The sequence below is a fragment of the Natator depressus genome, chromosome 9 (genome assembly GCF_965152275.1).
Source record: "Natator depressus isolate rNatDep1 chromosome 9, rNatDep2.hap1, whole genome shotgun sequence".
Taxonomy (NCBI): Eukaryota; Metazoa; Chordata; order Testudines; family Cheloniidae; genus Natator; species Natator depressus.
This window is the reverse complement of record NC_134242.1, coordinates 11,630,374-11,643,067: the sequence shown is the minus strand read 5'-3', so window position 1 is coordinate 11,643,067 and position 12,694 is coordinate 11,630,374. Positions and strand designations below refer to the sequence as shown.

The window sequence follows — 12,694 nt, the reverse complement described above, 5'->3', positions numbered from 1 at the left end:
ACAAACACAAAGTACTCCACTTAGGAAGGAACAATCAGTTGCACGCATACAAAATGGGAAATAACTGCCTAGGAAGGAGTACTGTGGAAAGGGATCGGGGGTTAGAGTGGATTACTAGCTAACTATGAGTGAACAGTGTAGCACTGTTGCAAAAAAAAGCAAACCTCGTTCTAGGATGTATTAGCAGGAGAAGTAATTCTTCCACTCTACTCTGTGCTGATTAGGCCTTAACTGAATATTATGTCCAGTTCTGAGTGCCACAATTTCAGGAAAGTTGTGGACAAATTGGTGAAAGTCTGGAGAAGAGCAACAAAAATGATTAAAGGTCTAGAAACATGACCTATGAGGGAAGATTGAAAAAATTGTGTGTGTTTTAATCTGGAGAAGAGAAGACTGAGAGGTGACATAACAGTTTTCAAGTACATAAAAAGGTTGTTAGGAGGAGGAGGGAGAAAATTTGTTCTCCTTAACCTCTGAGGATAGGACAAGAAGGCCATTGCAGCAAGGTTGGACATTAGGAAAAACTTCCCAATTGGCAGTTAAGCACTGGAATAAATTGCCTTGGGAGGGAGATTACACAACATCATTAGAGTTTTTAAGAGCAGGTTAGACAAACACCTGTCAGGGATGGTCTAGATAATACTTAGTCCCACCTTGAGTGCAGGGGACTGGACTAGATGACCTCTTGAAGTCTCTTCTAATTCTATGATTCTCAAGAGCAGCGGCCTGCTGAGAGCTTCTGTCTCTGAACTCCCCATGACACGGAACCCAGCTTTAGTGAGTAGGTAAAAGTGGCAGTAGCTACTAACACTCTGCTGAGGAGAAAGGTCAGCCAGCACTCCCATTCCGCTGCAGCACAAAGAATCGAGGGCTGCACCCCCAAATGTCCTGAGGACACAGGAATTTGACTTTGCAGCATAGCTACTCACACCCAGGCTAAGTTAACCTGGATACTGACCACAAAGCTAACCACAATTCATGCGTACCCTCCCAGTGCATACACATGGGACAAAAATTCCTGGGTTAGTGTTTTTCCCCTAACTTAATTTTGGAGTACTCCTGTTTATAGATACTGCATAAAGGTGCAGAATGGAATAAAATCCACAACACCTATATCTGAACTTTCTTTCTACTCTGTTTTTTTCTTGCCACTGCGTATGTGTGCCAGCATTTCCTGTTTTGAAAGATTCTGTTTACTGTCTGGGTTCCAAAATCTCAGGAAGAGCAGAGAATTGGAAGGAAATTTAGAAGGAAAAATATAAGCAAACAACTTTAATCATAGCTGGAGTTTATATTTTAGTTACATTTTTGGCTACCAATCCAATTCTTTTTATACAAAAGAAGCTCAAAAATAAACCCTCATTCCCATCACACTGCCTTACTCTTTCAAAAAGGGCAGAAGATTCCTTTTTATCTGTATACAAAAATGAAATTAAAGCGCTCTGCTTTATCACTGAGTTCTCTTCTGTGCTCTCTTATTAAATGTTCACGTCACCAATATAAAATTCACTTAGTGTAAAAACTCTGAGACCCATAAGCAGGCAGGAAACCCAACCGTTTTATTTTTACACGTGCAAAGGTGGTTGCTATTGTTTCCCCTGCGTTTCTTCAGCACCGCAGACTTGCCTTAACAGCTTGAAAAAATTCCAGTGTTTGCTCACCCCACTTCACAACATGCTTGTAGATGTAGCAGAACACCTTCAGCCAATGTAGAGCCACTATCGAGCAGGGCTCTTGAACTGTGAGTGGGAAACTTTTTCCATATAGAGGCCAGAATTCCTGACTGGAATAATAGGATTTAGCAGATGTATGGAAGTTCAAGGAAGGAAGGCACACTGGCCTTCCGAGGCGTCAAAATGCAATTTTAGTGTTTAACAGTGTGTCACTGCTTAAAAACAGAATATGTTGGGGTTTTTTTATCTCCTCTGAAGAGGCTACTAGGTGAGAAACACTGCATCACTGTGGAATTCTCCCCCCTTGTATTATGCATGCACACAGCATGGTGGAAAGGAGAGCAAAATTGTAAACTAGAAGAAAATGTCCAAGGAAAAAAGAACAGGCGTTCCCACCTTCTCCATGTTCTTACTCCTTAGGGTCCTTTAAGGAAAAGCATGGTTACAGAGGTGGTGGTGGAGGTCATTTAAAATTCCAAGTGCCTCTTTTTCCCAGGATCCTCCTTCTGTCCTTGAAACACTGAGTGCATAGTGACAAAAATTTAAGCGCCTTTAAAACAACAACAACCACCACCCCAAAACACTTGAGCAGGCCACGTTGCCCTAGAGCCACAGACTTCCATACCTTACTGTCTGTTTTTTACCTTTTTTCACAGTTTCAGGCTCTGGGTACACTGGGCTTCAAGCAGAATTGAGGAACAGTGTTGACTCTGTTTAAGCAAGTCTTCAGCTTATCTGACTTGTATTGTGCTTTGACAGCCAGGCTGCATATGGATTGGCAAAAAAGGGACTTGTAATTCTCCATTGTTGCAGCTCTACCACTGGTATCAATATTGGAAGGCTTGGGGGTTTGTGTTTAGTCCTGCTCTGAGCAGTATTTAAATAAAAACAAAACAAGACTATACGGTGGCAAAAACAGTTAAGCCCTGCTACAGGGCTATTTTCGTGGCCAGGCCTCTCTGAAGAAAAAGCTTTACAAAAATGCTGTGTTAGAATTTATAATATGAATTTTAGAACATGGTTCTATCATATCCTAATCACAAAATGGGTTTAAATGCAGATATTTAATTTTGGACAGTATCTTACACTGGGTCTGATGCCAGTGCTGATGCCAGTGCAGTGATAATTGTTATAATATTCACTTAAGATTTCATCCTGGAGAAAGAGCTCTCTAAAGCCTTGTCTAAATTACAAAATTTACCCATCACTGGTAATGGGTGCGGCTAAACGAGTGCTGAGATCACTGTTTCAGAAACTGATTTAAACATATTGGTTCAACTACAGCAATTGTCAGCAATGGGTACATTTTGTAGTGTAGACAAGGGGGCATTCTGTAAAACAAACAAAAACCTTAGCAATACAAGGTTTCAAAAAGGGCTATATTCCTCCTAACCCTTTCCTTTTACTATGCTGTTTGCAGCCATACAAGAATGCGTGTGAAAACTGTATTTGCATAATTTGTTAAATGGATGAAATAAGATAGAAAAATACAAAGACATGAGGAAGCTCTACATACAGTGCAACAAAAAATAATTTTATCATCAGCAATGTTATAGCAGAGGACAATTTCAAGTCTTTGTATTAGACGCTTGGTCTGTATCTGTACTCTAGAAAAATGCCTGAAGGCAGGCCAGAAGAACAAAGGAGTATCACTGAAAATATCTAGACTGAAGGCAGTTTTACTGTCACTACGCAGCAGATTTGGACAGCAGAAAAAGCAAACCCACTGACAACCCTGCCAACTCTCCTTGTGCTGGGTTTTGGAGTGACTGATGTGCCTTAAGAGGGGAAAAAAACATTTGTTCTCTAGTCCATGGAGTCTGAAATTTCTAGGCTGACGTATTGGCACCAGTGGATAAAAGCTTTACATTCTGAAGAGAGAGAGATTAATATTTTTCCCCTGGGAAAGTGACTCCTGTTCCTCCCAGAATTTTGCTTTTGGGGAATCGATTGAAGTCATAACAGTCTTACGTTGGAAAAATTCAGTTGGTGTTGAGATTGGGATAATGAGAAATAAAGTCAATATGGTGGTCTAAATCTGAACAGTGTAAACGTTTTTGGAGTTTTTCATGTGGGGCGTGAGGGGTCAGTCAGTTATGAATCTAGGAGGTTTTTAGTGTGGATCGTGGAGTGAATTTCTAACTGGGAAGACTAATCAAATCTGTACAAAAGTCATAGTGGAATGCATATGAAACAGAATAATTGTTACAGGAAACTGTTATATCCTGTCTGTCAAAGCAATTTAATGAGATTTTTCTTGCAATAGGAGAAGCTAACTGACTTTGAATATTTGGAAATAAAATGTATCATGTTTATTGAATGGCTCATTCAGTTGTAAGGGCAAGCTAATGGTAGTGAAATGAGTGATTACAGTTTATGCATTGAATTGCAGAGGATTAGGAAACTTTACTTTTCAATGATGTTGCAGATTTTTTCAGTTTGATTTATAATTATTAAGGTGTATACATTAAAATACTGTTTGTTTAAATTAGTTGTTCAATACATCAACAGTTAATGTATGGAGCTGCTTTGTCTTTTCTAGTTAGTTCCTACTGCTTGCTTGCTTTTGCAAGAGAGAAAATCCTAAAGGAAGGGTGTTAGCTGAACTTTTGTGCCTACAAGGTAGTATGCTAGTCAGTGAATAATAGTGAACATTGCAGGACTTCACCGTTGCAAAGCCTGCACAGGAGCTTTTTTTTTTTTTTTTTTTTTTTTTTTTTTGCACTGATGACAAGCGACCCTCAGGATAAAGGAAGGCTGAGTGGGAGGATGCAGTTCTCCCCTCTCCCTCCCCGAAAGCTGGTCAGTGGGTCTTCATACTGCTTTTGGGGAGACACTAATATGTTGATTCTAGATGCAAGTTTAGCTCCTGCCAGTAAAGCATCCGCTACTTTGATAACATCCAGAGTTGGAAAAATTCCAGTTAATATAACTGCTAACAATAATTATATTCCTTGATTACCAACACTACAACTTTATACTACAGATCATGCAGACAAGAGAATTTCCATTAGTAATCTTGATGTAGGGTGGGTTGCATCTGTGGATCTGCTGCATCTGCAAAAGGAAATACGCCATTGAGAACAAGCATGCTCCTCCCTCAGGCAGATTCATGGAAGAGCATGTTTATCTTTGGGATTAAGGCGGCATCCATTCTTTAGAATCATTTGGTCTTAGTGGTACAGTCAAAATACGGATTAAGAGATAGTGGTCTCTGGTGCAGCTGCCCCAGAGCTGCAAACCCCTGGGAACTGGTCCAAGGATTCAGATTCTCAACTCCATAACTGAGAGCCCTGGTTTGAGCTGGAGTTCTCAGGACTTATAGGGTCCCTGCTGCAGATCTGAGAGCCAAACTGCGGCTGGAGCCAGGGCACCTGGGTCTTTCAGGCTTCTGCCTAGAGGTCCTTACGTGGCGTGGCTGCTCCAGAGCCCCAGCAGGAGCCTGGGCTCTGAGTTTTAGGCTCCCTGCTCTGTGTCAGGGAGGATGGTAGCACTACAGCGTAGTGGAGAGCCTAGCAGTAAGAGCCCCAGCAGGTTCTGTACCGTGGTGCTATGGATCCTGGAACACAGGCCTCTTGGCATGTTTCCATTGGCAAAAGTTAGGTCAAGTCTGTAATAGGTTCACCAAAACCTCTTTCTTCAAATCGGTATTTTCTGATGAAACAATGTTTAATTGGACAACATTTGTCTAGCTCCACTATTGATCTTTTTCCCCATTGCTTGTTTAAATGTTCTATGGCAATCAGGTAGCCGTTATATTATCTGCATTTTATCTTTTGGCAGAGATTCCTGCAAGTTTCAGAAAGTTGTTATAGCTTCTTCTGATCAGATGATCACTTCTCCTGGATGATGACCGTTTGAGTGGGTTGCTACAGGAATTCTCACTTTCAGGAAAGAAGTGGTTGAGGAAGAAATAACATTAAAATTTGTAAAGGCCTCAGATGAATGTTCATGACAAAAGTGTGCCCAGTAGTCTTGGCTAATTGTACACAGTAATTTGACTAAAGCCAGGCAAATAATTGATTTTTCTATTTGCTGACAATTCTGAAAAGTTAAAAAAAAAAAATTTTCTGGTCTGATGAAATGTTTCATTTTAGATGTTGAGCATTTTTTAATGTTTACTGTTTATAAGAAGACTGAAGTACATTTCTAAATGAAAGGTTGTTCAGAATAAAAAAAAATCAAATATCTAAATGACATGTTTAGGCGGGTGGGAGGTTAGGTCTCCCCCTTCCCCCCCACCCCCCACCCAAAAACCCCTCCCCCAATAAAAACAATTCAGCAAAATTGACAGGAATTAACAAAATGTTTTGGTGTTGCCAAATCTGCAAATTCTCCATTTAAAAAAAAGTTTCAACTGAAAAATTTCATCCAGCGCTGCTTATAATGAAACGTTCTATTGAATGGAAATTCAGTTAAGGTAGCCAAACTACCTCAATTCTGCCCTCATTGCAATGGCATGAGAAAATGAGACTACCTTATCTATCCAGAACAGGGTTAGTCTTGTACAGTAGAACCTTAGAGTTATGAAAGCCTCGGGAATGGAGGTTTTCATAACGCTGAACAAAAGGCTGTGATTTTTCTTTCAAAAGTTTACAACTGAACAGTGACTTAATACAGTTTTGAAACTTTACTATGCAGAGGAAAAATGCTGCTTTTAACCATCTTAATATAAATGAAACAAGCACAGAAAGCTTCCTTACCTTGTCAAATCTTTTTTTAAACTTTCTCTTTTTACTTTTTTAGTAGTTTACATTTAACACAATACTGTATTGTATATGCTTTTTTGTCTCTGCTGCTGCCCGATTACGTGCTTTCAGTTCCAAATGAGGTATGTGGTTGACCAGTCAGTTTGTAACTCTGAGGTTCTACTGTGTGACAGCAAAAGCTAGAACGCTTCGCTCTTTATCTTGGGCCTTCTTTATGGTCATTTCTCGTTCACCGGAAAGAGGATGATACAGATGACTGATTTAGACAACTATTGTGTGTCTTCGGACAGCATAGCTCTTAGTACTGGAAAAATGCATGTACCAAACCAAATAGGAAAGTGGTCTACAAAGCTTTTTTTTTTAACTACTCAATATGTAGAGGAATGAAGATAAAAGTTAAATATGTTACATGCATACTCAAACTACTTTAATAATTTTGGGCACAATCTAAAATATAGGTGTGCATTATCAATAATTGGAACAGGTGGTTAGTGGGGTTGAGAAAGGAGAATCAATAACACGGTGGTTCAGGAAGACGCTGTAACCAGCCCAAAGAGTTGGTAGTTTGATCAGTGAGGGGCCTGTGAGTTTGGTCTCGCTGGTTACTTGTGGTGGTTCAGAATTCTGGTGGTCTGGAGGGGTGATTAACCATGATTTGGAAGTGCTCATCCCTGCCCCTAATTGTGTCTATGTAATATCTATTCCAAAATAATTTGTTACAGTAATATTCCTTGAGCTGTTTTAAGAAGAGAATTGATTCCCTTTATTCCGAGCAGCCTTCCAGTTTTCTCAAAACAAGACAAAAACACAATCTGCTAATTATACTTAGAAAATGTAAACTGAAATTCTTTTACTCTCCAAATACAAACCACGATGGTATCCTTACACGCACAAGTGGAGTGAATGTGCACATAGGATTAATGTGCGCACGGTTTCTAGCCCCTACTCTGTCAGAGAAAAAATAAGCTGCTGTTTTAGTGTGATTGTTCTAAAATGGTGACTTGCCCATTGGCCTACTTGCAGCCCACACTCTCTTTTAGAAAACAAACACATTGACTATTTTAAGATTTGTACTTCATAAACATAATTTTATTTTGAAAAATTATTTTGGGTCTGCTAAGACTTGCTGAATTGTTTGATATTGTAATCTAAAATTAAATAATTTTAAAAATGCCTACACTTTTCAGCAGCCTAATGTTACAGAACTAGGCCACAGTCTGCACTACAAAAATTAACATGCTTAAACATGGGGGTTAGGATGATTTGGACACAGCCATGTTTATCACTTGTTTTGCATATGTGGACAGAAAACATGTTCTGAACAGGACACCCAAATTTTAACACTGGTAGATCTATAGGTTTGTAACATGGTTCCCCTATATCTCTCTCCTGACCATACTGGTAATATATAAATTAAAAAAAAAAAAAACCCACACCACACAAAACACTTTTTTTGTAATATGATTTTAACTATAAGTATGCTAGACAACCATAATTTTGGTAGCGTAGACTGGAGTCTTGTTCTTGTCTTGGTTGACTCGGAACAAAAACAGTATAGGGGAAAATATTGCCAGCCTGTCATCTCTTCATGACAAACTCTTTCAAAAACGATTGGCTTGTATACTAATATACTTGTATATTGATAAGTACAACTTTTTTTTTTGGCTTGACACTTTCCTCATGATATATTTTTCCACCATCCTTTTGGGACATCAGAATTTCTTCATCATGATCTCTTGTCATAAGAGACTGAAATACATTCCATAAAATGGCTTTTGTCATTGAAGAATGGGAGAGAGGGAGACATGGATATAATAAATGCAGTGATGATGTGTATGTAAAAAATAAAATATATAGAAAATAAACTAGAAATGTGAGGAAACTTGATTTCTGCATATGATTTATAGAAAATTGCAAGATCAGGCTTGTTTAAATAGATTTATACTAATTCTGTGTTAATAAATGGATTTGTTAACATAGTAATACAAACAATGGTGGGTTATTTTCCTTTCCTCATTTAGTTTTGTTTTAATAATGGGTAGAATGGGGATGCTAATGTAAACAATAAAGAAAGCAGTAGATGCTGTATAGTCAGTAAAGGACTGACTGAGTCACTGAGTCTCTCTCTCCACCAAACACCAGTTTTGATATCTTTGGCAAGTTATTTAACCTTGTGCACCTTATTTCCCCATGTGTAAAATGGGGATTCTTACCTACTTTAGACCTTTGAAATACTCCCATTAAAGGATTATATAATTTCAGAGTTTCACTCATACTCTTTTGTAATTAACACCATATGCAGAAGATGGTTTTCATTTAAATCTCAAATTAAACTCTTATTTATGATCTAGTTGAGCAGTCAATAGGTGTGAGTGTATGTACGTAGAACTTAAAATATCCAAATCTACATTGCCTTCCTCTGGGTCAAATAGAGACATTTCTTTAACTTCTGCAGAATCTAAGCTTTCATTTAAAAAAACAAACAAAAAACCTAGCCTTTATGGTGACAAAGAACCTTCTAATCACGAATAGAGTATAAATCAATGTAGCATTTTACTAAAACTGTAACGGAGAGTTCCGCTGCCTATGTTGCTATTTGTAGAATTTCCAAAGCTGCAGCAGAGAAGGCTGATCACAGTCTGACTGCTATTCAGAATTTTGTGGACTGCAGTGAAACTGAAAAGAATTGTCACTTTCATTCTGCTGCTCCTTGAGAAAACTGAACAGTGGCTGAAGTAGATCTTGACCTATTCAACATAAAAAAAGAGGACAGAGTAGTGGAAATGTGCTCCTTATAGCAGCTGGAAAGCTGAGAAAGATATAGGAAAGCAGAAACTTCCTAACCAACCCTCACAGCAGCCAGGAGGCTTTGGGTTGGAAGGGAGGAGGTCTGAGTAGAAAGAGAATGTATTTTCTCCCTTCTGGCAACCATGGGAAATTTTGTGATGGAGGGGTTATCAGACATATATTAGCCAAAGACTGACACCAAGCAGAATGGAGGGAGGGCACCCTGACAGGCATCCCAGCTCATTACTTTCAGAACATTTGGGATGGGGACAATTGACTTAATTGAGTGTTGCATGTGGACATTGAAGCTCCTGTCTTTCATATTGGTCTTTCTCTAGCAGAGGACAAAACCTAGCTTTTAGCTGTTAGGTGGTAGAACTTCAAAGCCTTGTCTGTCAGTGATTGGAGATGGATAGATGCATATGTGGGTTGGCAGGACACGAATGAGAATATGGGAAATGTTTTAGTAGCAATGTACTGTAGAGATTCAGGGGGTAGACCTGAAAGTGATTATTTAGCACAATTGCATACCTTCCAAGTTACTATTTTTAATACAAATTGAAACTGTAAAGTCATCTGTGAGGTTCATAGGTAAGTTAAAAATAGGTTAATGTTTTAATTATTGGGGGTAATGTAGTGGGGAATGAAGAGAATTATTTAAATGTGTTTCAAGCATAAGTATGTAAATCATTTTTAATGGAAAAAAATTAATCCACTTTATTTTTTTTTTTTTGCAAATCACTAAATGCATATTGTTTAAAAGTTCGCAACAAGTATGAATAACATCTGTGTCGCTATTAATTGTACCATTTGAGGGATTTAATTCGTATTAAAAATGTGGCTTTTCCCCAGAACTTCCTTTGACATCAGACTTTGGGTTGTCTCCCCTGCACCCTCCTTGGTAAAATGCAATAATTTGTATGTCCTGCCCCAATTTAATGTCATAAGTGCTCAGATTCTGTGTCAGTTGGGGTTATAGAAGAGTCTAAATAAAGCTGCCCTCAATTCTAATTTGTGAGGTTTATATTTTTTCATTCTAATATGTTTTAATGTTTTACATTTATTTAGGTCTCTCCTGTAGGAATCTGTGCTTAAACCTGTTTATGTTGTAAGTTTACCAAAAGATTAAGAAAATGCCTCCAAGACCATCATCTGGTGAACTATGGGGCATCCATTTGATGCCACCAAGGATCCTTGTAGAGTGTCTTCTACCTAATGGAATGATAGTGACTCTAGAATGCCTCCGTGAGGCCACACTATTGACTATCAAGCATGAACTCTTCAAAGAAGCAAGAAAATACCCTCTTTATCAGCTCCTTCAAGATGAATCTTCTTACATTTTCGTAAGTGTTACACAAGAAGCAGAAAGAGAAGAATTTTTTGATGAAACACGGAGACTTTGCGACCTGCGGCTCTTTCAGCCTTTTTTAAAAGTCATTGAACCAGTAGGCAACAGAGAAGAAAAGATTCTTAATCGGGAAATTGGTAAGATGTTCTGTGTTTTTAAAGCCTCCTGATTTACCTAGTTAGTAAACTTAATCAGCTTGTCCTCTTCAAAATACTAAAAGAGGTGTTAAAATGGGAATGTGATTCTTATCAATTGTAATTTGCTGCCCCCTTGCAAAAACTGCAGCAGTCTGGCAGAGTTTTAAGGGTGGTCTTATGAGCTATATAGTGAAGACCATGATCACACTAAAACCAGCACTCTTTTATTGTGTTGCCCAAATAAAAAGTTGGGATTTTAACTGCTGCAATTCTAATTTTGGAGAGTGAGTAGGTTTTCACTAGCAGGGAGGGGGGGAGTGTGGTTTTTTTTTTTTTTTTTTTAAGCAAAATGTCAGTGGAAAGTGGTTGTTTTTTAAATATTTTGAAAGTGTTGGTGGGGTTTTTGGGGGTTTTGTTTTGTTTTGCCTTTATCCAGTCCCCCAGAAATGGTTGTGGAATATTATTTATTACTAATTTTAAAACAGTAGAAATTCTGTCCTCTTAAAATGGGTAAAATATTGTACAAATTGGTTCTGAATCCTGAAGTCATTCCTATTGTTGATTGTCTTGATTGTTTCAGGGAGTAGAATGTAGGGAGGTAGGGAGTTTTTGGTGTAGCAATGTCAAAATATAAAACTGATATTTCCTACTGTGGGGTGGAGAAGGGGCTTGAAAAATCCACTTAACTATGGTGAATGAGAAGTTGAGTCATCAACTTTTGCAGTCTCAAAACTTTTGTTTAAAAGAAAAAGTGTGTGGCCATTTAGGCTAGAAGATAAATTTCCAGCCATGAACAAAGTATAAGTCAGTATCTTTCTAAGTCTGTAAACAGATAGACAAAAGGAAAGATATTGCATCTGGTTTATATGCAGTTTTTGTACTGGTATAACTATTTTTGTTAGGGATGTTTATTTTTTTAAAGTGAAATAGTTATATCAATACGATCCCTAGTATGGACACAATTATAAATGTACTTTGTACAAATATGGTTTCTTCACCTTCCTGTATGGGTATAAGCCATACCAATATAACTGTGACGCACTTGTGGGATTGTACAGTTTTTTCTCTCTCTCAGTATAGTGAAAGCAGTACAGCTTTTGTGTGTAGACACAGATTTAGTTGCTTTGGAAAATTCCACCCTGGTTCCTTTCAGTTGCTTTCCATGGTAATTTTGCCATATAGTCCCAAGCGTGAGCAATGACATCCTTGTGCTGAATGACAAGGAAGAGCACACTGTAACTGGATACTACTTGTGTTTAATTTATTACCTTACAGCCAGAAACAATTTGAGATCTTCAGTGAAACAGTAATGATTGAAGAGCTAACGGATGTTAGGGATTGTACCTTGTATTTTGGAATAGGTAAAATGGTACAGCTTTTGTGTGTAAGCAAGCCTGCAGGCTACTTAAAGCCTTCCCAATCTGCAGCAGAGTAGTAGGGAACCCTGTAAGCAACAGTGAAGTTGACCAAGAATCTGGTCAATTTCACTTTGTTGCTTATGACCTTTTCTAGGTGGCAGCACAGAGCTAGGCACTGGAGATATACACTAGGGAGGAGGACCCCAAATGGAGGCTGGGAAAGGGTTGATCAGTGCAAACAACTGCTTTCTTACAGCAGTTAGGAGAATCAGGGTGCAGTGCAAAGAGAGAGTGCCTCCATCCAGTGTGTTTGGGGAATACACGTTTTAGGCGGTTGATAGCTGATGGTTACAAAAGATGGAGGCCCTGGGTGTAGAGTCTGTGGACCGCACCCTGTTAGGAATCCAGAACCTTCCTCTTCATCCTAAAACGAGTCTGGAGGGGAAAATAAATGGTAATTTTCCCAGGCTCTGCCCATATGTGATAGAAGTATAAAATTAAACTCATTGTAACTACTTTTGAATTCTTAAAGACTGATTAGAGATTTAAAAAATCTTAAATTCTGGAGCACTTAAATTCTGATGCAGCCACTGGGGAAAAATACTAATGTGCAAGTAGTTGTGATCCGGTCCGAGTCTACTCCACTCTTTCCTAGCAAATTGTTCAAAGGGGGTGGAAGGAC

General features: G+C 38.5%; 1 protein-coding gene across 1 annotated transcript in view; it reads left to right on the top strand.

The window, feature by feature from the left end:
- Positions 1-12,694, top strand: part of PIK3CA (phosphatidylinositol-4,5-bisphosphate 3-kinase catalytic subunit alpha) — a 74,459-nt gene that overhangs the window by 15,381 nt on the left and 46,384 nt on the right. Inside the window, exon 3 of the mRNA XM_074963538.1 lies at positions 10,238-10,654. Within this exon, the coding sequence (XP_074819639.1) occupies positions 10,303-10,654 (352 nt within the window). The 5' untranslated portion in view covers positions 10,238-10,302. The remainder of the gene's footprint in view (positions 1-10,237; positions 10,655-12,694) is intronic.